Source organism: Macadamia integrifolia, unplaced genomic scaffold, assembly GCF_013358625.1.
Source record: "Macadamia integrifolia cultivar HAES 741 unplaced genomic scaffold, SCU_Mint_v3 scaffold94, whole genome shotgun sequence".
Lineage (NCBI taxonomy): Eukaryota > Viridiplantae > Streptophyta > Magnoliopsida > Proteales > Proteaceae > Macadamia > Macadamia integrifolia.
The window spans coordinates 328,207-355,802 of NW_024870588.1; the positions used below are offsets into that span (position 1 = coordinate 328,207).

Sequence of the window (27,596 nt, forward strand, 5' to 3'; positions counted from 1 at the left end):
CAGTGGCAGTTACGTAAATATATTGAAACCTTCAATATTTCCCCAGCTATACCGAACGGATCAATTTTCCCCAACCTTTTCTTGGTTTTCCCCTTCACAGCTTCACTTCTCCTCATAATATTTTACGAACAGAAGCAAAGCCTCTCGCTTGCTCGCTCTCTCGTCGTTGCGAGCATTTTTTCCTAAGGATTATCAGTCGAAGCTCTATTATCTGATCTCTTCAGTATCAAAATTGTCTGGATCTGTAGGGCTTGTGGTTCTCGATCTCTGATTGCCTGAGCAATTCTTCGATTAGGGATCTCTTCTCGTTGTTTCAGCCGCAATAATGGTAGCATTTATCGTTCTCATTGTTGTTTTGATTTTTATATTTGGATATTGCTTAGATCTGAGGAACATATAAATCGATTTCTTGTAAGCAATTCAGTTGATGCTTAGGTGCTTGAATTATTTACCTGTTTGTTTAGATTTGAAACAATTTGTAATTTTATAGTTTTCCTGCTGGACTTGGCATCAGTTTAGGTTCTGATTTTTCCCCAAAGATCTCGTTTTGAATAGAGAATTGATATCTTTTTCCCCTATTGTTTCGCTTAATTGTTTGCGTGGTTATGTCGCTGCTGCAGCCTCTCAGACTCGAAATCAAGGTATTTCTTTTCACTGCCTCTAGATTGTGTGTAAATATTTTATTAATTTTATTTCATTTATTTTTTGAATACGTTGCTGATGATAAACTCTGGATCAGAGAAAACTTGCACAAAGATCAGAGAGAGTAAAATCCGTGGATCTACATCCAACAGAACCATGGTAATATTAATTATGGTGTAAAATATCACCACATTATCTGCATATCTGGATTTATTCAAACATATCACTAGTTTTAAGTGAGAATAAAGTGTGTACTTCTGTAGAATTCTATTTGGTTTGCTAAAGTATAACCTGCATTGAATTACTTCCTCTAGGATTCTCGCAAGCCTTTATTCGGGATCTGTATGCGTCTGGAACTACCAGTCCCAGGTGAGGAACTTATCTTTTATACAATGTTCCCCCTGCTTGTTTGAGCATGCATTTTTCCTAGTCCTAGATGCCACTTGAACATGTGTTTGATGTTATAGTATTCAACATTTGGACATTTAATGTGCTTATAGCCATTACTCTGTATAGCCACAGTACAATCGATGCACTGAAGCCATTCTCTGTGTTAACTCCCGTCGAAAAGGGTAGATAGCAAGCCAGGTAGATGACAAATAGTGCTATATGAAGCTCATAGTTTCTTTCCCCCCGTTCTACTATGGTAATGCATCATTGTCATTGGATCTAGGACGAGTGAGGACACACTAGGTATGAATGGGTGTGCAACTTGCAAGTGATGGATGGCAATACATTGGTGATATACTATTATCTAAACAAACCCTATACACATCATATGTCATATTCCATTTAGTGGGATCCTCTAGACTAAAATTGTGTAACCATAATGAATGTATTATATGTAAAGAAGTATCTTGGTCAAAAAGCATATTCTTTAAATATGAAAGCCAGGTCTGTTTGCATTGTGACTTGCCGATAGTTGTTGCAATTTTTGGCCTAAGGAAGAACCTGGCTTTCATATTTAAAGAATCTTCCAAGACTATCTTATGATGTTGCAGTTTTCAGTTTGGTAGTTAGTTACAACTTACAAGAGAAGAAGAGGAATATCCCGCTGTTTGGTCTAATCCAACTTTAAACAGTCTTATGGTTCTTTCCAGACCCTGCAGTTCAGTTGTGGTTCACCCTAGGAACCAGCAATCGTGGGCTTTATTTAGGACTCTAATTTCTTTTATTTAATATTAGGTTTCTGGGCGTTGCTTAGTGCTTACTCTTTCGGATTTGATCGGCTAATTTGTGGATATCTAGGAAAACAGTTTGATAGGACTTGTCATCAACACTCAATTAGGATGGAATAGTTTACTATTATTCCAGTCTTGTTTTCAAGCTGTTTTTCTTATAATTTCAGTATCCTAGTCGGTTCATGTTTCCCTTTCGGCTCAGGATTGGTTTAGTCCTTTCCTTTTTTGAGTCTGAGTCTGTTTAGCAATATTCTTTATAAGTCTGTAAGGCGCTACAATCCTACCAAACTGTGGCTGCTACTTTGGTCTGTGGATCTCAGGCTTACTCTTGTGGGATTCGAGAGGTTTACTTCTGTGGATTCAGGAGTGGACCACTGTGGATTCAGTTGTTGATTTGATGATTTCTTCTGTGGATTCAACAGGTTAATCAGGTAGATTCCTAATTATTATCTCTCTCCTTTATCTATATTTTATCCTACAAAAAAGTTAGAATTTCTTAAGCTGAATGCAGTAGTCTGTTTTGTTTCTATTTCTATTCACAAGATTAGTAGCTACATTAATTTCCAATCAGATATAATTAATCTTGCTATTCATTCATCTATTGAATCCTTTGTTCGTCTCTGTTTAAAGTTCAGTCTTCTCAATCTATATTAGAATCCTGGTTCAATTATCTCTCTAAAATCTGGTTTCTGAATCTTCTTTCTCTGTTTTCTGTTTCTAATTTCAGTTTCATTTTTCGAAATATTTACTTCCTAAATTTCTGAGTTTCTAACCGAGTCACTAAATCTGTTACATACTAATACCACTTGACCGGGTTTAAACCCCATCAGATCAGTCCTTGGTAAGCTATTAAATTTCTCCAATTCTGATCTAGTGGTTCCTTACCCCTACGATTCTGGCCTACTTGATGTTTTATAGACCCTAACGTTTAGTTCATTTAGAATACCCCATTATATGGTCAATATCCGGTACATCATTATCTTGTTTTTGAACACATTTGAGAGACTTAAGGTTTGTTTGAATTTGAATTGATTCAAGAGAGTTATGATGAATTCCAGTAAGATGTTACAGGATTTTAGGTTTTATAGTTTTGACTTAATAGGATTTCCATGATACTCTCTCTCTTTCTCAGAGTGGATTTTGAAGGTGGTTTCCTTAAATTATTAATTGAGGTGGAGTCTTGAAGATCTATATGTAAATATTGAGGGCTCCATCTGTGGAATTCTTTTTTCCCCCATCTATTTTATGTTTGTATTATTTGTTGCTGTTACCTAGATATAGGCCTCATAGTTATGTAAAATTCTACCTGTATAATGTCAGTATGCCACCCAATGTATCGTAGGTTCACCTAAAATTTTCAAAGATCCAATTTCAATCGAGGGTTACCCTTGGTTGTTCAGCATAATTTGCTTGTATAAAAAGGGGTAAATGTCTTCTTCACCTCGATTTTTCAGTGTTGGACAAGAAATTTTGTGGTTCTCTGTAAAATCCACTGCTTGCCAATATTCTCTCTTCGGTTAAAAATGATTAAAATCTTTCCTAGGTTATTTTGATAATGTGGTAATCCGGAAAATAGGCAATAAGTGAGCGAAAGCCTTGAAAACAGAACCTCTAAATATCAAAATAGATTGCTTCCTAAATTCACGTCTTCTTTTTATGATAAGATGGGCATGTAAGTCACTGGATAACATACAAATTCCAAGGAACTAATTGACCTTGGTAGTCAAGAAACCTAAACAAAAATACTGTAATACAAGATTGAGAACATCCACAAAAAAACATTGAACATTGAACTTTGATTGGATATTTCTCTGGGTAATTAAGCATTAATTTTGGTCATTTAATGAATGCTTGACCCCACCAAACTGCTATAGATATGCACCTACATAAACATTAATCCACGATTTTACCAGTGCTCTATTAAATTAAATTTAGAAATGATGTAGATAGGGCTGTCAAAAGGAGGGCACAAGCTGACCGATTCTTGGTTCGGTTCTGTCCCAAGTTTGGTCCTGGTTTGACTCCATCGAACCAGTTTGTTGGCAGCCTTGCCCCTTCCATTGATCCAGCAAATCGAGCCTCTATTTTTTCTTCAAGTGAACTTCTAGAAGCCCGGGCAATTCAATCATTGGAACCGTCTCATCTTTTGAGGGTTTGTTGACCCTTATTGGACCTTCATCTACTCAAAGTTTCAGCTCCATCTGAGCTACGGTTTGTGAGTTCTCAATTTTCTCCTATTTCAGCCTAGATTTTGAGATCTTACCTAGGATTAGGTCCTATATGATCTAGCTTTACATCAACACTTAGAAAATATTCGTCCTCGAATTTTGAAGATTGTAAGGGTGATTTTAGCATGGTGCACATCTATCTTCAAACCATAGAAAAATTCAGGCAGCCCCTTGATCATATTGATGTAGTCGTATAGGCACGGTTGATGTTCTTCAAGGTACTTCAAGGGGATATGAATTCCACATACTCAATGTTGATGTCTTTAGATGTGTCCATGGGGTCATCTTTATGCATGTATTCTACTTTCTCTTCTTCAAGCTTAGGCTCTTCAAGTCCTTCGTCCTCGTTGTTCACAGTCTCCTCAACGATTTCGCCTACCATTACTTCAATCTCCAACCCTTTAGGATCTTTTGCTTGGCTGTCCATAGTCACCACAATTGTTTTAGCAATTAGCACTAATCTCTACAGGCTCGATCTCAGTGTCCACCATAGTTATAGTGTTGCTTTCAACTTCTTTCACATGAGTCTCATTGATAGGAAAATTAATGACTAACTCTTCCTCGATACTAGGAATGGTTGGTATTTTTTCAACACTATCTCAACTTCTGACTATGGTTCATTGGTTGGAGGTGTCTTCTCATGTTGCTTCTTTGCAATTTGTTGCAACATAGAGGCCAAGTGGTCTAATAATTCCTTCATGCTCTTGTCACCTGTGGGTGTCTTTTGGAAACCTGTAGGTGTCTTCGGATAGAACTCTGGCCGAGGGAAGAGCCTTTTCATGTGTCCAGGTTGGTTTTGGTTCACCAATTCGTGCTTCATGTCTTCCCAAGTCGTAGGTTCACGTTCTTGAACTTGGACTTGCCTTTCATGGACGCTCCACCATTCTCTAACACCGTTACTCATCCAGGAGCAAGCAAATAGAAGCTTTCGCATGTCTGTCAAGTTGTAGTAGTCAAAATAGTGTTCCAGATCATCTAGCCAATCAAGGAATTTGTATGGAACCCTCTCGCCAGAAAAATCGCGAACTTTTGGCTCCATCTTCGGATAGGCTTTGATACCAATTGATGTAATGCCAGATCACATAGGGCCTAATCCCAGGCAAGATCTGAAATTCTTGTTGAATAGAGAAAATTTCAATTACTCGCAAACCACAATTTAGATGGAGCTGAACTTTGGATTGAATGGAAATCCTATATGAAGGAACAAGCCATCAAAATCTGAACAAATTTTGCTGGCTGAATTGAGAGATATGCTATTGACATGAATTAGGAAACTTTTGACCACTGTTCAGAAACTAAGGTTTCTGGCTTCGGATGATCCTCAAAATTGGAGTGAAAATCCCTTGTAAGATGTATTAGTATCCTTCAAAAGATGAGTTCGAACTGTTGGCTGGTTTAGGAGATCTGATGTAGGCTACCAATTAGGAAACAATTGGAAGATCTGGGAAAACTCCTAGTACAATCTTCAGTTGGACCCAAGCTGCTAATCGAGTGGCCTCCTTGATGTGGAGAACAACCCTTCAAAGGGCTTCCGAAGATGGCTGCTGGTTGGGAGATTTGGCCTTGGTCGATCTCTCTCCAAAACCCTGACAATGGTGATCGATCCTGAACCTGAATTTGAACTTGGTGGCTGGTCTTGGATCTTCAATCACACTTCTGAGCACACTCAAATCACTCTCTCACAAAGGCTAAACAGAAAATAAAGAAGGAAAAGAAAAATCGATGGAGGGGTTGAGAAGGGGGAAGAAGGTTAGGTTTTGGGCATCTCACCCAACTGAAATGGATCCTATGTGATCCTGCCTTACATCAAGAAAAGGTCAGAACACCTAAAGTAATCCTAGATTCCTGCGAACATGAAGTCACTGAGATACCCCTGAATTTGGCATTAAATATATTGCACTGCATTGGCCGTGAAGTAGAAGGGTTGAAGATCTTGACTCTGCATTTGGGTTGATATCTTTGATTAAAACCCTTATTTTGGTGAGGTGATACACATCTGAGTGCAGTAATAATTCTCTCAGAATATACAGTGTGTTAATTTGGAATTGTAAACAAATCTGATGGTCTCTCTCTCTCCACTCCTTCCTCCCCCCCAACACTGATAATGTAGTGTTCTATTGATAGGAAGAAGGAAATGTACCTGTTTGAGAGGAGACATTAGGTAAGGGTGTCACACTTGGATAGAGAATTAGCAAAATTGTGATCTTTGAAGCAGTGATCATATCCACACCACTGCCTTCCGCCTTCATCGTTTATTTTGGTTGTGAATTCTGATGTTGAACGTATGCCTTACATGATTGGGCAAGTTGATATATGAATATAATGGGTTCTGATTCCTTAGGACCTCTTGTGATAGTTGGCAATGACGCGTTTTTGAGGCTTAACCAATCATAGTCTAGATAAACAATATCTACAGCTATATCAGTTATTTAGGATCATGTTCAAACTTTATATAAAGTTATCGGGTTTGACTAAAGGCCATAAGATACCAAACTTAATACTTGCAGGCTGCAGACTTACATTATTAAACATTTTAAAGGAACTAGACATTTCCATGCATATACTTGCAACCTACCTTTAATGTTCCCTTGGCAGATTTCCTTATTTTCTTATATCATTTTGACTAAATGTTGCTTAGTTGTATGGATAACATATTTTGGACTGTACTAATAAAAAAAGTTTGTGCAAACTTATCCAGATTATGGTAAAATCTTTTGAGGTCACCGAGTTGCCAGGTACATTATTTATATTATGTTCTCTCTCTTGCTCTTTTTTTTGGGGGGGGGGGTTAAGGGAGGAGAAGTAGATATGATTTTGATTATTCTTGAGGTTGCTAATTTCCTTTTACGTTAAATCATACATTTGCAGTTCGATCAGCAAAATTTATAGCACGCAAGCAATGGATTGTTGTTGGAGCTGATGACATGTTCATACGTGTTTACAATTACAATACGATGGACAAGGTCAGAGTGTTCGAAGCACACACAGATTACATCAGGTGTGTGGCAGTCCATCCAACGCTTCCATATGTGTTGTCATCATCTGATGACATGCTTATAAAACTCTGGGATTGGGAGAAGGGCTGGATGTGCACTCAAATTTTTGAGGGCCATTCTCACTATGTGATGCAAGTGACATTCAATCCAAAAGACACCAACACTTTTGCTAGTGCCTCCCTTGATCGGACTATAAAGGTTTGACTGGGACTTTGTTGTTAACTTCTCACGTGGTTTTTTCCTCTTATAATTTTGTGCCATACTATGGTGTTGTGATTTACTCATTATGTGTTCAGATTTGGAATCTTGGCTCCCCTGACCCAAATTTTACATTGGATGCCCATGTGAAAGGGGTAAATTGCGTTGATTACTTTACTGGTGGTGACAAGCCATATCTGATCACTGGTTCTGATGATCATACTGCTAAGGTTAGACAACTGAATTTTTATTTTTTAATTTTAACTAATGCATGTTTTTGTAAAATACATGATCAGTTCTGCAATTTCTTTCATTAATTTTATTGAAACAGGTGTGGGACTACCAAACCAAAAGTTGTGTCCAAACGCTAGAAGGTCATACACACAATGTTTCTGCTGTTTGTTTCCATCCTGAACTTCCCATAATAATTACAGGCTCTGAGGATGGGACTGTTCGTATATGGCATGCAACCACTTATAGGTACACTCAATAATTATATGCAATATGATGTATACTCATGATGCTCTGATTGATTATGTGGAAGTTTTGTAATGCATATTTCCTTGTATGGTTTCATACAGTTCTAACTTCTGTCTGCTAGCTTGTTTGTTAGTTTAAGTGCAATCAGCAATGAGTCTTATGTTCTTTAAATTTTCTTTGTTTTTGACTTGTTAAAGCTGGATAGCTCAGATTCACTCAACCTTCTAATTTCCTCCATCTTTTTTTCCGGTGTTATTAGCTTGTTGCAGTTCTTTAAAAATGTAGTTTCCTTCAGATAACCTGTCAGGACCTGCCTTTAAAATTATATATGCTGGAACTTTCTTGTTTTATTTGCCGAATCATTTCCTTTTCACATCATGTTCTTTTCTCCTGTATTTACCTTGTTTTGGCTTCATCTTCTTTAACTTATTCAGTTCAAGCATCAACTCTCAAGCATTGCATGCCACATGAAATGAGGACTGATGCCCTGCCTTGGATATACTTCCAGAGTAATGGGGTGTACCATATAATTTCTTCAATTCGTGGGACATAATTATAATTTTCATGTCTCTCCTTTGGATGACTTCTGTTCTCAATGAGTTAAAAGTCTCCAAGGGATTTAATGGCCTCTTGGCTGCATTAGCTGTGCCTCTCCTTTTTGTCATTTTTTTCCTTGTACAGTTTCCGCCCACCTTAGCCCTTTTTATTTTCTCTGTCTGAAGTTTAAGCTATATAATGTTTGCCATATCCATTAACTCCTAGTTTGAACTCTTTTACTGACGATGACTATGAAATCATAGGCTTGAGAACACATTGAATTATGGTCTTGAGCGAGTATGGGCTATTGGATACATGAAAAGTTCACGCCGGTGAGTGTTTTATCTGTCAAGTTTCTGTTTGTTATGTATATATTTTGATGTCCAAAATATGAATTGCTGTGCATTTAGCTCGCTGAAACTTTGTTCATGCTCGAAGCATGAAAAGTTCATTTCATGGAATTTATATAGGTTTCATGTTTGTCTACAAATATTAGTTACATTTCTTATCACCCCCATCCCCACTGAAAATTTACAGGGTTGTGATTGGTTATGACGAAGGAACTATTATGATAAAAATTGGTCGAGAAGAGCCAGTCGCTAGTATGGATAGTAGCGGTAAAATTATATGGGCTAAGCATAATGAAATCCAGACTGTGAACATTAGGAGTGTTGGGGCAGATTTTGAGGTTTGAACTCTCCCACTGACTATTCTACTTGTTGCATAACTTGAGACTAAAAGTTGAAAACTTCCACCTTTGTTACTGGACTATTCCATCAATGCGTTTCATACTTTTCAGGTGACAGATGGAGAACGATTGCCATTGGCTGTGAAGGAGTTGGGAACCTGTGATCTTTACCCTCAGGTATGTTGGTCTATTCCTGGCCTTATGCAATTGGTAACTGAGACATCACTATTATGTAATCTCATTTCCTATGCGTGTAAACCCACCCCCTACCAAAAAAAAAAAAAAAAATCCATGGCTTTTCTATTATGGGAATTCTACTTACATTATTATGGAGTACTTTAGAAATCTATCCCTTTACATCCCATTGGTTTGATTGGAGCCTCCTCCCTCGGCTTGAAGAATGCTTTTAAAGGAATACAGTATTCTAGGGCTTTAGATTTTTTGCAGATCTAGTCTATTGTCAATGCACGTGTCAATGATGGGAATAAACCAGTTGAAAAGTGTCAAATAAGTTGGCAATTCTTTATTGTCTTCTTGATGTCACTCTAGCCAGTGAGCAGTGACATTGAGACTAGTGATCACTTGTGATGTGGCCATGTGGCAAGCATTGGTGGGTCCATTTCATAGAGGACACCCTTTCCTCGTTGGTCAATTTTTATTCCTAACAACCAGGAGAAAGGGCCTAACAAAAGTTCTCAGTGAACAAGTTGGAGAAATGCTGCTAGATTCCATTCAGTGAATTGGCATTTCTGTAATTTAAAGATACTTTATTTCAACTTTTAAACTGCTTCCCATTATTTTTTTAGCCTGGAATTTTCTCATCAATTAAACTTCTTGTCTCCCCCCTCCAAATTTTCTTAGACAGCTCTCTTCTGTCTAATTGGTATTACTTGTTCCATGCTCCCATGGTAGTTTAATTTCTCTTAAGAAAAGCATTCCCAACAGGATGGGAAATCCATAAAGCAAAATTAGTAGTACGCATATATTTATCACTAGAAATTTGGGGGCTTTTAATGATGTAAAGCTCGAGTACAGAAATCCATAAACTGATGTGTTTTAGATTGTCTCTGCAGGCAATGTTATGATTAAAGTTCAAGTGCTTTTATCTTTTGGCACTTTTGCAGTGTTCTAAATGTTAACAAATAAAGTTATTAAATGTTAAAGCAGGTTGACATTTTTTGATATAAGATTCTGATCTATTTTCTTTTGTATTTCATTGCAATTTTGATTCAGAGCTTAAAGCACAATCCAAATGGGAGGTTTGTTGTTGTTTGTGGGGATGGCGAGTATATCATTTATACTGCTCTAGCCTGGAGAAATAGATCCTTTGGTTCAGCCCTGGAATTTGTTTGGTCATCAGATGGGGAATATGCTGTTAGAGAGAGTACATCGAAAATTAAGATTTTTAGTAAAACATTCCAGGTTTGATTCCTATCTTAGTCTATAATTTCTTAAATCTTATTCAATGAAGGAAATTCTATGCGAGCAACTACTATAGCTGTTTATTTCTTATGTTGGAATCTACGCAAAGAGGACACACTTGTCGCATTTCTAGTATTAACAACATGTGGATGCGGTGTTTCATGTCAGTACTGCTGAATCACATGTTTAGTACTGAATAGAGATATTTTTTCACCAGTTTTTTTGATAAAGAATTCTTATTGAATACATAGATTGATGTGTTGGTGTATGAGGTCTGTGTCTGAGACTGGTGCATGTGTCGTGGCCTTGTTATGCATGTTAGAAGGCACTGTCCAACATCTCTCCGCTTTAATATGGTTCTTTAATTTTTTACCAATGTTGATCAAAATGGGGTCGCGAGAACCTGGACATTTTGGAGGCCAGGTCTGTCCGGGTCTCATAAAACTGGTTCTAGATTTGTTGTGCCAGTAGTTGCTTGCATAAACCCCAGTTGAGTTGGCAGGTTGTTCATCTGGTTATCCCCATCTTCTCCTATTCTCTGTTTTTTTTAGCTTAACTTCTTTGTGACACCTATTCCCCTAGCTAGGACTAGCCCTTTTCTTCCATCTCTTCTTTAGAAAACTTCCATACCTCACCTATAGCCTTCTCTTCTAAACTCTAGTTGGTTCCCATTCCTATTCCTATCCAAGTGCTAGTCAATGAGGTGGGATCCAATATTCTTTGTTTTCTGTTATTACATAGCCAAACCCATTTTAATCCACCAAAAAAATTTCATAATCCACTCCTTGGACCTTTCTCATCAACCATCTATCCAGCAAACTCTAAGGGCCCGTTTGATAACGTAACCAGAAACTTGTTTCTGTGTTTTCTTGTTCTCAGAAACAAAGAAACGACATAAATACCGTTTGGTAAAAGTGTTCTGTTCCACTTGTTTCTTGAAACATAAATTGAAATTTATAACAATTTATGCTTCAAGAAACATGAATGACGAAACAAGTTTTACTTGTTTCGCTCGTTTCTCGAAACAAAAATGGGGCACAAAAATCGATATTGAAGACGGAGTTTGGCATCACTACCATCACCACCGTCTCCGACTAGCTCCGTCTACAGAGTTCCTCTCCATCTTGTCAGCCGTCGTCGATTTGGGTTTCTTAAACCCCATTTCGGGAACCGACTCCATGGCTTTGACAGTGGTGGTACTCCTCACCGCGCTCTGCTTCGTGGGATTCTTCTCCTTTTACATTCACTGTCTCTCCGAGAATAATCCCCCAAACGATCCCCGCTGCCGACGCCACCACCAGACACTCAGAGATAGAGTTTCCTCTTCTGGGATCGACCCCTCAATCATCCAGTCACTTCCTTTGTTCGCTTATGACGGTAACGTCAAGGAGCCCATCGATTGCCCAATTTGCCTGAACGAATTCGAAGAAAAAGAAATGGTTAAGGTGATTCCCTTCTGCGGCCACGTTTTTCATCCCCAATGTATAGATGTGTGGTTGTCCGCTAATGGGTCCTGTCCTCTCTGTCGTTCTACCCAGCTAGTCCTCCCTCTTCCTCTTCCTCAGCAACAAGAGGTACCACTTCCAATACCAATTCCATCATTGTCTTTGGCTGTGACAAGGGCGAGTAGCTTCTCCTCTTCTTCCAGATTATGGGATGGGGTGTATTTGCTGCCAAGAAGCATCAGCTTCTGACGCCTGTCTTGTTCAAGGAAATAGTCGGCTGTCATGCCGGAGCATCTATTTTTTCAAGCAAATGGCCGCCGATCGTTTTCCACCGGAATGTAAATACAACACTGTAATCATCCAATCAAACGGAAACAAGGTTTATCAAACACCCAAAATTCTGTTTCTGTTCCCAGAAATGGAAATTTCTGTTTCTGTCGTTTCTTGAAACAGAAACAGCAGAAACGTTATCAAAGGGGCCCTAAGCTATTCTCACATGAAACTGTACTTTTCAACTTTTTAACACCTTAAAAACTGTACCTGGGCAGCATCTATTCTCTCTCCTAGTACTTCAGTGATAGCAACCCTAGGGTAACTTGGTGCTTCATTTCATTGTGGGCTGATCTTGTTTTGGAGTCCACTTCTTATTTTCTACACACATCCCTTGAGAGATTAAGTATGCTAAAAAATCTCCAAAAAATGGAAAACAGTAGCTCACTCAATTTAGATACTCTCCCTTCCTTTTTCATAATCAGTTAATTTGTGGGATTTTAAGTTTTCCTTCACTATGGGGAAGATTAAATTCCTGCACCACTGGTGATGAGACCCTGTGATTGGATTCCTATGTCATCATTAACTCTCACTACCTATTGTACAGGTTGAAAATACTCTTCCCCATGCTACTAATCAAAGGTTCAGATCTCTATGATGAGGAGATTCTCTTTTCACCATGGTGAAGAAAAAGTGGGTCCTTATTCGTGGATGCCTATGGGGGGAAAAAAAAAAGAGAAAAAAGAAGAAGAAGAAGAAGAGAAATTCCTTATTTCTTTGCATGTTGCAGTCCATTGGACTAATTGACCTGTGGTTCAACCTACCCAGCCAGGTCTGGGAGTTATTCCCTCTCATTTGGTTCATTCATAATATTTCATCTGCTGACGGCTGTTGGCCATTTAAGTTGAGAATCATCTATTGATTAAACTTCATTGCACAAAATGTGACAGTCCTATTTAGTCCGGCTCTAAATCATGTGACAGCCTTGTTTGAGGAAAGAAAAAGGATGGGAAGAGTTATGTAAAGATGGAACATTTGATGTATAAGCCTCAAATAAAAAGGTTGATGCCGGTTCTTTGGCCAAATTGCTCTTGTTCACTTATCTTGGGCAAAACTGATCTTTTTTTAGTCATATATCATTTTTAGCATGTGACTTGCTTGCATTTTATTTTGCTAATTTCAATTTATTAGTGCTGGCCTCATTTTATTCTGCAATCAAATTGGCAGATTGAATTTATTAGTTTTCTTATTGGTTTTCCAGATAGAGTTTAACTGTGGTGACATTTTCAGGAAAAGAAGAGTATTCGACCAACATTTTCTGCTGAACGTATTTTTGGAGGAACTTTACTAGCGATGTGCTCAAATGACTTTATTTGCTTTTATGATTGGGCTGAATGTAGGTTGCTTCGAAGAATCGATGTGAATGTCAAAGTAAGAATTGATGTAGCTGAGAATGCTACTTAGTTTATCATCTTTTTTTTTTTTTTTTTTTTTCCTATACTGCAGTTGATGTCTTATTTCTTCTGTTCTCCAGAATCTATATTGGGCTGATAGTGGAGATCTAGTTGCAATTGCCAGTGATACTTCATTTTACATCCTTAAGTACAATGTAAGAATGCTTTTAGGGCATGTTCTGCTGTACTATGTTTTCTTTCCAACCCATATCTGGGGTTTGGAACTTGTAATTTCTTTACTGAATTTTGTTACTTAACGTGGCAGCGAGATATTGTGTCATCTTATTTAGATGGTGGAAGAGCAGTAGATGAGCAGGGTGTTGAGGATGCTTTTGAGCTTCTCCATGAAACAAATGAGCGAGTCAGGACAGGAATATGGGTTGGGGACTGTTTCATTTACAACAACTCTTCTTGGCGACTTAACTACTGTGTTGGTGGCGAGGTATACTGTATCTATGGACTTTGGGTTTGCAAATACCTTTTTTGCTAAACCCCTCATTAGATGAGTCTTCTTAGTTCAGTTTGCTTTATAAAAAAATTGTTATATATAATTTCATGAATAGCTTGCAGTCATTTTGATACTTAATTATGCTGATTCAGGTTACAACTATGTTTCACTTAGATCGGCCCATGTACTTGTTGGGCTATCTTGCTAGTCAAAGTCGGGTGTATCTTATAGACAAAGAATTCAAGTAAGTGTGCTGGGGTGCTGGTGTCCTTCCAGTGCTAACTATTGTAGTGCTCATTTTCTTCTCTCATGTTCTCCAAATGCAGTGTTATGGGATACACCTTGCTTCTTAGTATGATTGAGTATAAGACTCTTGTGATGCGTGGAGACCTGGAACGGGCAAATGAGGTTCTACCCTCAATTCCAAAGGAGCATTATAATAGGTATGCTTCATATTCTACCAGTTATTTATATATTTTTGTTTGGAAAAATGTTAAAGCACTAAAGTTCGTTATCATTTCCTTTACATAATATGTACTTCTTATCCAGGAAATATTCATGAGATTGCTTAAGATGATCCCCGGAAAAAAAAAATGATTTCCTTCATTTTCTGTTGCATCATGTTTGTTTCTCATTCTTCCACCAAGAAAATATTTGTTTCTTATTTTGAATTGTAGATTCTTAAGCTTTTCCGACGCCTTAGATCCTGATAAAAAACTGCACCGAAATTCTGTTGCATCATGTTTGTTTCTCATTCCTCCACCAAGAAAATATTTGTTTCTTATTTTGAATTGTAGATTCTTAAGCTTTTCCGATGCCTTAGATCCTGATAAAAAAAATGCACTTTCGGTGCAGTGTGGCTCGTTTCTTGGAATCGCGAGGTATGCTAGAGGAGGCACTAGAAGTAGCTACAGATCCTAATTACAGATTTGATCTGGCCATCCAACTTGGGAGACTAGAAGATGCAAAGGTATGGTTCTGTTGATGGTATGTGGCTAGCAGGGTGACCAGTATTAGAGTCCATTGTCATTCGGGCAATTGATCTTCTTTTAGTTACTTTCACAAGTATACTGTCTTGTAATCATTCCCTTCTCTATTTTGAAGACATAACATATTCTTTTACAGGTAATCGCCACAGAAGTACAAAGTGAATCGAAATGGAAGCAGTTGGGAGAATTAGCTATGTCTACTGGAAAGGTATTCTTGTTACCATGAATAGATCCTAGGAAGTTATTTTCTCTGAAGCTGCCTACAGTTAGAGAAAAATATACATATTTGCATAAACAAACCCAGTTATCTGGAAAGTAAGTTTTATTGATTGATATCCAATGTTGGGTTGTAGAAACTGCTAAATGGTCAAGTGATTTGTTATTTTTTGAAACCACAGAAATTATATTTTGTTCTGTGGGTTGGAATGTCCTTTCTTTCCTGTCAAGGGTCCGAAAGAAAAGGTTATGTTGAGTGGAAAAACAAGGGGGTGGCCAGTTAGTCACAATCCAGTTCATGAATAAGATATTTCTGTTGGTGGAGTCTCAGTTCGGTTTAACATTTTGGATTCATTCATCCTCATTCTCATGTTGCCTCATCTGCTTTTTCCCAATTTAATTTCCCCCTTTTACAGTTCATACTTCATCAATGTGATATTTAAGGGAATATGTTTTGATTAAATGCTCTCTTCCTTACTGCAGTTAGAAATGGCAGAACAATGTTTACAACATGCTATGGACTTGAGTGGATTGTTGCTTCTATACTCTGCTCTTGGAGATGCTGAAGGAATATCAAAACTTGCATCTCTTGCTAAAGAGCAAGGAAAGAATAATGTTGCGTTTCTCTGCTTATTTATGCTAGGAAAATTGGAAGAGTGCCTCCAACTATTAGTAGAAAGGTAAAGTCTTTGGACCCTTCATATATGTCCTCAGCCATAGTGTTTCCTTGGTTGACACTGTTGTTGGCATTCTTCTCTTTGGCAGCAACCGGATACCTGAAGCTGCTTTGATGGCCCGTTCCTATCTACCAAGCAAGGTCTCAGAGATAGTTGCAATTTGGAGAAATGATCTCAATAAGGTGAGGTTCCCTAATGTGTTATTTCTTTATTTCTCTTTGTTTTAGTTCAATCTGATTAGTTTGGTTCGGGCCGTGTTACATTCGAATTCTGCTTGATTGATACAATTATTTTTCCTGCTGTACAGATTAACCAAAAAGCCGCAGAGTCTTTGGCAGATCCCGAAGAGTACCCTAATCTTTTTGAGGACTGGCAGGTTGCTCTTGCCGTTGAATCTAAGGTTGCAGAGGGAAGGTAGAATGATTCAACTTTGTGATGAAGAATGTTGCTTAATATTTTCTCCTTTGATCGTGCATAAATATTAGACTGTCACTGAATAATGTTGCAGATAGTGATGTGCTTTTTTTTTTTCCTTGCTTCTAAACTGTGCTTCATTTTTGGTCTGAACTATTTATATTTTCATTTTTTCTATTCTATTAGGGGCATTTACCCTCCTGCTGAAGAATACTTGAGATATGCCGAGAAATCAAATGCCAACCTTGTGGAAGCTTTCAAAAGCATGCAAATTGATGGAGAGGAAGAGGCACCATTGGAAAATGGAGATACTGATACTGGTCATGAGGAGGTATAGTTTGCTTACATATCCTCGTTTTAACTACAGCTTTACAATTGCTAACCTTTTTCTACTGTGTAAACTGTAAAAATGACATTTCCTAGTATCTTCATTTACTTGCACTTTGGTAGCAGCTGATGTTTGTTTTAAATTTATGTTTTTAAAAGGATGTACCTGTTTAAGTTAGATTTCAATTGTGGAGTTGTTTAATTTTCCATTATAGAGAGATTAATAAACATCAAAATCAGTTTGTGCATTATTAGCTGAAATTATTTTGATAGTTAATGCAAATAATAGTTGAAATTTGATATATTTTCATCCTTCACTGTAATAGAATAATGCTAGGTATTCACCCGAAAAAAAAAAAAGAATAATGCTAGGTAAATTCTGAGGCAGTGATTTTTATCTTGTAATCAAACATGGACAAACTGAGACTGATATCCTTTTTGTCATTCCTCAATCCTCATTCTTGATCTTGACCCATGTCTTGTCTTGTTGTGTTCCCACGAGATCCTAAAGTAGTGAACTCGTTTGTCCACAATATCGAAGGCTATAGTAGAGATAGAAGCAAGAGAGAAGTAAAGTTCTAGTGGTAATTTTCTTTGAATTGTTGAGAAGCAGCAGTGACTTTATATGGAAATTAGAGTAGGAATTTGTCAAATGTTGGAAATTTTGGTGTGGTTTGCCAAAAAACTATTGATTTCAGTTACTTTTGTTTATCACATTTAATACACTATCAAAATCCATTTCTTTTCTTACAGAAATATTTGTTAAATTGCAAGATTAGAATGAAGGAATACCTAGGTCTTTGTTGCCAGGAAAAAATTCTACGCTGGTATGCCTCATTGACTGGAGAAAATGGTTTCAGAAGTGAAGGAAAAAGATTTTAGACATGACTACAGGAGTTCATCTGGTCTGACATGGGTTTGGGCCATTTGGCTATACTGTTAATCTCTTTCACGAATGCCTAGTCCCATTCCTCACCAAGCTGTGGTTCAGCGAATTTTGCAACATGATGCATAACTCCATGTACTGTATTTTAACTTCTAACGTGTCTGCCACTTTCTTTTCAACATTTACGAAATGTAGATAGAAAAAAACCATAGACGATACCAGGTTCAGCATGACCCCACTCTGCCTGCTTTCCTCCTTTTTTCTCTACTAATTTCACAAGCAAGTTGGTTGCAAATCCTGAATTCTCCAGCCATGTGTTGAACAACCAAGATCAGAGAAGGAACAGAATGTGGAAACCTAAAACTCTCACTAAGATTTTTTGTCGGAATCCACATATAATACATGCTTCAACCATATATTAGAGTACATGAAATATGCCCCAAATTTATTGAAGACCAGTGCATTTCTAAGATGTAGTATGGTTGAAGCTGCTTCTCCACAACAACAAACAAACTTAGCCTATCTCAAGTTAATGGGTCGGCTACATGGATCCAAACAAAACAAAGTACGGGAAAATAGAGGTTTTAACAGATAAGGGGGATGGAGAGATGAGAAAGGAGGGATAAGAAATGCAATGAGAAAAGAAAAATGAAAAATTGAACAATGACAAATGAAAGATGAAAAAATGATAGATGAATGATGAAAGTAAGAGGAAAGAGGCACAACACTGCCAGTCAGGAGCATCTCAGCTAAATGGGATCGGCTACATAGATCCTCACAACTTCTCTTGTGGTCATTTTAAGCTTGCCCCTAGCTCTTTTAGCTCCTTCAATTAGAATTATATCACTCTTCCTTACTGGGGCATCTTTAGGCCTCTGTTGAACATGATCATACCACTTCAAATAACTTTCTTGGAGCTTGTCATTGATCGGGGGCAACTCCCAGATCAGCTCTAATAAGTTCATTCCTTACTTTATCCTTTTGGTTTTTCCGCACATCCATCTTAACATCGTCGTCTCTGCTACACATAGCTTCCCAATATGACATTTCTTAACTAAACATTCCTCCACACATCATAGGTGGTCGTACAACTGTTTTATAGAACTTTCCTTTAAGCTTTAACGGGATGCTTTGGTCATAGTATTCCGGTCGCACCTCTCCGTCATCCATCCCATTTTAATTCTCTATGAAACATCATCCTCTATGTTGCCTTCGTTATTTATAATTGATCCCAGATATCTGAAAGAGTCACTTTGCAGTATCTCTCTTCCCTCAATTCTCACCATGTCATTAACTCATTATCCATCATAGTGTGGCTAAAATTACATATCATATACTCTATCTTCGTTGTACTAATCTTAAAGCTTCTTGCTTCCAAGGTTTATCTCCATAGCTCCAACTTAGCGCTGATCCATGCTTTTGTCTTATCCACCAAAACTATATCATTGGCGAAGAGCATACACCACAGGACTTCATCTTGGATGCTCTTGGTTGACTCATCCATGTTAATCAAAAACATAGTTTTTAAGGCGCTGATGCGGTCTAGAGATGGTAAGGCAGTGCTCCGCCTTATGTGAAGTGGCGCCTTATGAGTTTTTTTTTTTTTTAAACACATTTTAAAATTACTTGATGAAGATTCCAAATATAGATTTTTTATTGGTAGGTGTATGGTTTTGTTAACACTTGAGATGTATGGGATCAGCTTTACTCCATCAAAAATAACCAAAACAAACAAAACAAAAACACAATTCACAAACAGGGTTTGGATTTTGTCAAGGGTTTTAAGAAAGGGCTTTGAGAAGGAATCAAGGAACAAGGAAGAACCATTGATCCAGACCACCATTTTGCTCCGGCAGCGGTGAGCTTCATTCTTATTTGACGGGAGTAGAAATATAATGGATGACCTTAGGACTTAGGCACTCATTTTGGCATCATAGAGGTAAGTATAGTAAATATTTGTATTTTTTATGTCTTCTTTTCTTTATATTTATAATTTTTTTTTCATAATTATGTATTTATATTATATGTTAATATGTTATGATGATTAATGATTGATGATTGATGATTGATGATATGATTGATGATTGATGATTGATGAAGATGAACTTAGTTTATTCACTTTATTGATTTATTTTCTTGATGAATATCTTACATTGGTATGAATATGAACATTTAATATTTATTTAACATATGAGTAATAGGATTCAACTAGGATTTGAGCCAAATAGATTGGTTTTATAAAAAAATTACACATGAACACTTTAGTCGATAAGGCGACGCTTTATGCCCGCCTTATCGTTAAGGCACTCTAAAAGACCCTCAAACGCCTCCGTTGCCTTACCGCCTTAAAAACTATGATAAAAAACAAATAAGGGCTTGAGGCTGACCCTTGTTGTAACATGATCGTAATTAGGAATTCATTGCCTTGACCTCCCAAAGATCTCACGCTAGTGATCATGCCTTTGTACTTATCTTTAATTTTATCCACATGTTTACTCGACACCCTTCTCTTCACCAGAACATGCTGGGATTAAATCTCTTGGGACTCTGTCTTAGGATTTTTTAGGTCAAATAAGACCATATGTAGATCCTTCTTGCTGTCTCTGTATCTTTTCATGAGCCTCCTTGGTAGGCAAATAGCTTCTCAGAGATATGAGTTCCTCTTCTCAGCCGGGCTTTGATACCCTCTTTAAATCCTTTTCAAATATAGAACAATGTTGAAAGGTAAAATAAAATTACAGTGGTAGGTACACACATACAAACCCACCTAAGAGACATTCCTCTAGGTGAAAGAAAGAAATAATTACATTGGTTTCTATCATTTATTTGAGTTTCCATTATGGTACTGCTTTTTTCAGAATGACCCGCCTTGATAAGCTTATGAAGGCAGCCAGAATATTTGCCATATGGCAGATTGGATGTGGCTGAAATTTTATGGATAAAAATTGAACTTTCAGCCCAAACAGAGTATGTGAAGCATACAACTGAGGTTTGATAATTCAGGACTCTAGGAGAGTGCACAGTTGTGGTCAGAGTACTGTAGGTGTGTATGGATTTACATGGTGATGCAAGCCAATACACAGGAAAGTATTTAATTGAATTAGGCTCTGGAGATGGGCTGCTTTGATAAGCTTATCAAGGCCAGGACACTTAAATGAGTTTCTCCCTTCCATTACATACTAAATATCTTAAATATGCAGTATTTTATTGAATAGCATTAACTCCACAAAATCCATTTTATGTTCTTGTTTTCATGTGAAAAAAGGACCACCGAATAACTGTAAGACTCGTCGAATTATATCCCTTCTTATAAACAAGTCAATTCCAAATACCAAGTCCCAACAAGGGGAACGGGGGAAGGAACAACTTGAATTAGTATATATATATATCGAATTAGTATATATATATATATATATATATATAGATGGATAGATACTGTTGGAAATTTCAAATCAAGCTTTTAGCAGGAGAAGTGTAAAGTCTATCTTGTCTTTACTGTACCGCATTTGCCTTAAAGCTCTTCTTTATGCAGCCAGAAAACCAAGCATCTCAAAAACTAAATTGATAAATCACAACTTCAGTACACCTTTCCATTTTTCTGCTCATAAATGTTGACTAGTTTTGCAGCTCACCTTGGCTTAATCTACTGGAACGTATTTATCATCTGCTTTCTAAGTTGGCTAGAGAACTCGGGGTTGCTGACCTTGGCTGGCTACCTGAGTTGCGGAGCGGATTTGGGAAAGGGGTCCATTTATGATTCTTGGAGAGAATGAGTGTTTTGAGATTTTTTATTTTATTATTTATGTTTTAAAAACAAGCATTCTTTTGGTTTTAGAAAGATAAATACGCGTATTATTTTCGTTTAAAACTTTTATGCAAAAACTGTCCATTTTTTTCCTTATCTCTTGGATCAAATTGGAAAATGTGTGTTTTATTTGGCCATAAATGATACAGTGATATCATGTGTCTTAATTAATAATGCTCTATTCTCTGAATATGGGCATTTGATATCTACACCTGTTTTAATTAGCCTACTTCATTGTATAAATTACCATTGTGTTTGAGTTTCCCTTGTTGGATTTGTTTTGTAGTACTGTTCAGTTACATAGCTTCATTATTCATTTCAGGTGATAGAAGAGAACGGAGAAGAGGAGGGCCAAGAAGAGGCTATCGAAGTGGATGCCGATTCAACAGATGGAGCTGTCCTTGTTAATGGAAACGAGGCTGACGAAGAGTGGGGTACGAATAATGAAGGAACTCCGACAGCCTAAAAGCAATTGGTTGGGCAAGTGTGAAAATCCAATTTTTGTTCCGGTGATTAATTGTTTTCCCCACTATAATGTGCCCTTTAATATGGCTGCTATTTATATTAATGGGCTTGTATACAATGGGTTGCGGCAGGGGTGCTCCTGTCTATTCTTGTGGCACCCACCCTTTCGAGAGGAAAACCTGTGGCCACTTTGTGAATTCTCTCATATTATTATTACTACATACGCTACTATGATTGATAGAAACACATTCTTGTTCTTTTTTTTTTTGGGGGGGGGGGAGGTGTTGGGTTTCGTTAGACAGTAGGTGTTGGGTTTTGTTAGACAGTAGTCACTATTGGAGTGCCCAAGAATTCTGGGTAGACATTTTAAGCTCAAATTATCATTCTCTTCATTGGGAGTGAGGATTTATTCCTCATGTCTTGTTTGATCAGGATTTATTCCACATGTCTTGTTTGAGCAGCTGACTCAAGCTTGAGTCACAGCTTTGATCTGTGGATTGGAGGATGAGTCCCTTCACCTCGAGTTACATTTGCATAATGTAGTTTCTATATGCTTCATGGTATTTGCTGTTAGGATCTTCGACTCGTTGAAGGTATCCCTTAACCCATTTGTATTTGATCAAAATGGACTTTGCATGGAAATTTCTCATTTCAGTAGTTATTTTTGCTGCTATAATCGCAGCAGTGTCAGATCCTAACTCATGGTGTCAGATTGTGCTTCCATCTGGATGATTGTCTTCTTGCAGTATGAATTTAAAAGGAGTGGTAGGGTAACTAGTCTTAAATTTACTACAAAACCATGTTCGTGGAAGTTCTTTATTTGGGGTCTGAAGTTCATTGAAGTTATCTGATATCTGATGGTTATCACTTGATTGGGCCTCGGAAGGAGGTACATCTTTGCATTGTTCTCATAACTGATGGTTATCACATGGTTTCGCATCAAGATTCCAAGGAATTTGTAGAATTAATTTCCAACTTGTTGCCCCTTTAGGGCTTCTTAATTCTGAATATCATTGGTCATTTGCACTTGGGAGGAATCTTTTCATTAGATTACATCAATTGACTTTCACCAGATCTCTTTAGGTTTTTTAGAAATATTGGAGACAAAGTCTCAATGTTGCTTTGTGATTAAAAGAAATCTTGTGACATGATGATTTAATTGGTGTTGATGGGCCTGATTGTTTGTCCTTTTGATTACATGGCAGTGCTTACGCCACGTCACTAGGTCCCATGAAGACATCCGGTTCCAGATGTTATACACCCTATTTTGAAGGTGAGAAAAATGCTAGTGCATAGATTAACTTCATTTTAAATTCTCTTTTCTCAGTAATTCACTGTCTCTGGTTGTCATAACAGTTGAATAATACTTGGTACCCTGGATCATTTTGGGTTTGTTCAGTAAATGCTTAGGCTTTATCTGATTATCGACCTGCCAGAATTTCTAGCTCAAAATATTTCCTGGTTTATTGATCCCTAAGATTGTATTTACAATGTTCTGGTTCAATAATTGGCAGTTCTTTTTGGTTTGTTTCAAGAGTATATTTACCAAATGGGGTGGTCTGGTTGGTGTAGGACAGGTTTGAAAAACCCAGAAAATTATCTTAACTGATAGGTAGGTGGCAGGGAATGGTATCCAAGTCATATATCTCAGCATACATGCAGAAATTCTTAACAAGGACAACCATAAAAAAAGAAACAAACAAATCATACGTGAAGAATTTAATGCTAAGTATGTGAAGGAAATTTTAATAAAAGAAACATGATAGATCAGTACCTTCCTTTCTTCTTTCATGGGTTAGAATGTTGTGAATAAGTGCTGACTCACTACCTAACTCCAAACTGTTGGTGTACGATGCCTTGTATTCCATTAGAGTTTAATCCAGGGAGTACTGGTGCAGCACCTCGACAGGCAGGACTGCGGTCCTGCTAGCCGATTAGTGGGCAGTGGGGGTTGCAAGGGGGGGTAGGAGGTCCCCCTGCATAGCAGGGGGTGTAGGGGGGGCTCGAATTTTTTTATTTGAGGGCAATTGTGTACTTTCCGGATTAGAGTTTTTTCGCTATATATTTGTAGCGAGGGTTTCTTTCTCTGATAGTGAAGCAGGATCTCATCTCACCGGGGACGTAGGCAATCTTGCTAAACCTTGTAAATCTATGTGCATTGTTTGTTCTGTTTTTCCATTATCTTCTGCATCGTTTTAGGGTTGCGTTTCTACACAAACATTGTGTACTTAAGGCCTCATTTTGTTGGTAGAAGAATATCCAAGCTATTTTGGGTAATTGGCAGTTCTTGTTTAAAGAGTATTTACCAAATGGGATGGGGTGGTCTGGTTGGCGTAGGACAGGTTTGGAAAACCTAGAAAATTGTCTTAACTGAAAGGTAGGTGGCAGGGAAGGTTATCCAAGTCATATATCTCAGCATACATGCAGAAATTCTTAACAAGGACAACCATAAAGAAACAAACTAATAAATCATACGTGTAGGATTTCATGCTAAGTATGCGAAGGAAATTTTAATAAAAGAAACATGATAGATCAGTTCCTTCCTTTCCTGTTTCATGGGTTAGAATGCTGTGAAGAAGTGCTGACTCACTACCTAACTCCAAACATTGTGTCCTCAAGGCCTCATTTTGTTGGTGGAAGAATATCCAAAGTATTTTGGGTCTGAAGTTGATACAAAAATTGGAAAATTTGGGACTCACACAGGAACTGGTAAGAAATTTAGCAATAATCAAGTCTAGGGAAGAAGGGAAATTTGGGTTACTTGGAGATTTGGCTAAGGAGGGTCAAGGGAATTTGGGATACCACATCTTTCATCACAGCCAAACATGTATGATTTATTGGTGTGCTGCTGTGCTGAAAAAACCAATGGAAGGTTCTTAAGAATTGAAAATGGAGGTTGGGAGAAATGTGATGGAACAAAAGACAATGGATTTGGGGCATCAAACAGGGATGGTTTGCTGTAGATATAGAATTCGAAAGAGAAGATAATCTATCTTGGCTTCACGCCATCTTGGATTCACTCGAAGAATTGTATAGAGTTACTCATGCTGGAGGAAAGAAAGTAGTAATCTCACAAGTTCCAAATGCATTCATTCATTGTCTTCGAATTATGAGTACAAAGGGCCTTGTAACAATACATAACAAAACAGTTTCCTAATATAACTACCCAAATGTCATATAACTACATATTAAACCTCTAAATAGTTATTTCCTAAAATAGCTACCCATATAACTACAGCATAATAACAACATGTGTTTAAATAAGATAATAGTCTGTCCCCATATAGACGTGCAACAAAATAATAAAAAGAACTACACATTGTACTGGTCATCTAGCCATAATGAAGTGACATATGGCTGAATGTGTGTGTCTCTTCTGATGAGTCCTAAATCCTTGAGTGATGTTCTAATCACTGGTCTTCCAGGAATATTGATGTCCTAGGTTAAGGGGCACTATTGCAGGCTCAGGAGAGACCTTACAGTTTTGCATGGGTATACTAGAAAATATTCAGCTGTGATGAGGGAATTCTTGCAGCTACTGACACATGGAAGTTGTGATGAAGTTGACAGAGAACAGATTTGCCATTTCACCCCCTTATTTGTCTTTCATCTGTAAGTGTTTTACTCTAGTTGAACTGGGGTATTCAGTTCAGAATGTCATATTTGTTTTTTCTTGTTCTCAAAAGGAGCTCCTGGAAAGGGTTTCCTAAAACAAAACTTTCAGGTTCCGAAAAGGAGATTCTGGTAAGGGATTTTCCAAACAAAACTATGTTTCAATATACCAAGTTTTGAAAACCTTAAGCACAGCCTTGAGTTTCAGTGATGTAGTAGAGCGTTTCTCTGGTGAAGAAAAGGAGTTTCCTCCACATTGCAAAAAAAAGGACCCCTAGGTTGCAAAATCTGTGTAACTGAGTATTAGAAATAATTTTTGAAAGATATCAGTAAGAAAATTTAGAAATAAAAATAGAATCGAGTATTAATTTGTTATATATAGGGCAAGAGAACCCTGCCAGTCTGGCGTAGGAGACCAGACCAGCGGGCCAATGGGGGCATAGTCAGAAAGTCAAGGGGGGGGCAGCGTGGTATTTTCGCACCCTGCACAGTCTGGGCGTTTCCTGTGCCAGACTGGCAGGGTTCTTTATACATATATATATATATATATATATATTAATATTAAGCTTTAAATGAAGTAGACAAGTTTTTTAGTTTTATGCCTAAGTTTTGGATGGAATTAAATAGTTCGAACTCTTTCAATCCAGGGAAATTTAAGTTGCGCAAATGTCCCATGTTAAAACTGACAGCATCCCAAGATACTGGAGTATAGTTGTCACAGAGCATAAGCGAACCAAGGCGGTTGAGGGGGGAAAAATTTAAGGTGACACCAGCAAGGCGCCTAGGCTACCACTTGACAACTTTGTATTAGATACTAAGCTAAGGTTTATTGTGAACGAATCAGATCCTCTTAATGATTCTTCCTGATTGACCTTTGTTTAAAATCGTCAATTAATTTTTATGACCATTGAGGAACCTTTTAAGTTTTTTTTTTTGGTTGTTATTTGGATCAATTCTAACAGCATCGAATAAAAATCTTAAATATTTTGCTTGATTTTCTGAATTGCCATTGTGATAATGGGGACCGGGTTTTATTCGTGCTAGGATTTTTCTGTTGATTCTTTTGCTTGAGCTAGTGTGGATTCCCTCAAAACTATCCTGAGAACTTTTGAAGGCCACAAATGGGATTATTGGACAATTGCATCTTTGGGCAATTATGTGGTAGAGGGACCCTTTATCCAACTTTTCCTACTTCCTATATGTCGGTGGGGTAATTTGCTACCTGTGTTGTACTGAATTACCATAGAGATTATTGGTGAGTGTCACCTAGGAGGTCTGCGTCGATTGGCTGTAAAGAGTGAATAAATAAACGAAAGTAGGATGGGCTGTCATCTGCTGCTAAAGGGTTAGCTTTCCTGAGGAGAGCCCTATTAGCATGGAAAGTGCCTTTTTATTTGGTGGGGAAAGATGCCTTTTTGACTCCATTCATTATCCTTTTTCTTATTCTTAACTGCAATTTGATTGTTAAAAAGTTGATCTCTAGTTGCAGATGTTTTGACAGTGCTCGTATCTGTCATCTTTGCAGTTTTACCATCAGGAGAGACGCCAGAAAGAGAGAATTCAGGGACCGGTTGTTTTTGGCGTAACCTGGGGTGGTGTGGTGTATCGGAGCCCATGGAATTTTTTCATCATAGCCAATACAGATATGGTTATGTAATCAGTTTCCCAACTCCAATTGGTTTAGTGGCATTTGTTCTTGGAAGCTTTCCTTAATGTACCATTGTGAGTTACAGTAGCAGAGTTGTGCTAGAGATGATTTGTTCAGGTTCAACCCTTCTTCCCCACAATTTTTTTAATATTATTTTTTTTGGGCTTCCTTCTCTCTCTCTCTCTCTCTCTCTCTCTCTTATTATACCAATCATTTGATCATTTCGAAATTGAAAAGCTGACAGGTTTGTGCTTAAAGAAATATGGATAACTGTAAACAAAGGGGTTGTGAAATTTATTATATATGGACCAGAGTTGTTTGGACTTTGGGTATGAGCTGGATTCCTTAGTGTAAGGTTTGGTTGGGTTATGGCTGTGAGAATCGGAATCTAATCGTTGGATCTCTTTCCTTCTTTCTCTTTTATTCTCTGGGGGCCTTTTTAATGCTGTGGGGCTAGGGCGGGGGGTTGGGTTTGGGTCCAAATGCCAAATGATTGAGAGACATGTTCTCACTTGCCGACAATTGACAATTCGAAGGAGAGACTAACTAATGCTATCCTTTAATATAA

General features: G+C 37.6%; 1 protein-coding gene across 4 annotated transcripts; it reads left to right on the forward strand.

Annotated features, from left to right (window-relative positions):
• LOC122070513 (coatomer subunit beta'-1-like) lies at window positions 1-27,196 on the forward strand. 4 transcript variants are annotated; one of them, XM_042634677.1, is made up of 26 exons: window positions 1-328; window positions 621-641; window positions 740-801; window positions 957-1,011; window positions 6,750-6,786; window positions 6,920-7,245; window positions 7,344-7,475; window positions 7,577-7,725; window positions 8,526-8,594; window positions 8,800-8,950; window positions 9,062-9,127; window positions 10,184-10,372; window positions 13,378-13,518; window positions 13,622-13,696; window positions 13,807-13,983; window positions 14,142-14,233; window positions 14,316-14,432; window positions 14,845-14,959; window positions 15,115-15,186; window positions 15,678-15,874; window positions 15,960-16,053; window positions 16,179-16,285; window positions 16,472-16,616; window positions 21,626-21,737; window positions 22,974-23,041; window positions 26,906-27,196. In XM_042634677.1, exons 1-25 carry the CDS (start codon window positions 326-328, stop codon window positions 22,991-22,993), a joined length of 2,724 nt encoding a protein of 907 aa, XP_042490611.1. In that variant the 5' UTR covers window positions 1-325; the 3' UTR covers window positions 22,994-23,041; window positions 26,906-27,196. The 4 variants fall into 4 exon arrangements, 2 of the variants coding, with proteins under 2 accessions (XP_042490611.1, XP_042490612.1); XM_042634678.1 differs by lacking the exon at window positions 26,906-27,196 and adding an exon at window positions 26,028-26,172; XR_006137810.1 differs by having other exon boundaries at window positions 2-328; window positions 21,626-21,812.
• The last annotated feature ends 400 nt before the right edge of the window (window positions 27,197-27,596 follow it).

Coding starts and splice junctions, on each gene's coding strand:
- LOC122070513 (XM_042634677.1), top strand. Junction 6,787..6,919: donor TGAGGTCACCGAGTTGCCAG/GTACATTATTTA, acceptor ATACATTTGCAG/TTCGATCAGCAAAATTTATA. Junction 13,984..14,141: donor ACTACTGTGTTGGTGGCGAG/GTATACTGTATC, acceptor ATGCTGATTCAG/GTTACAACTATGTTTCACTT.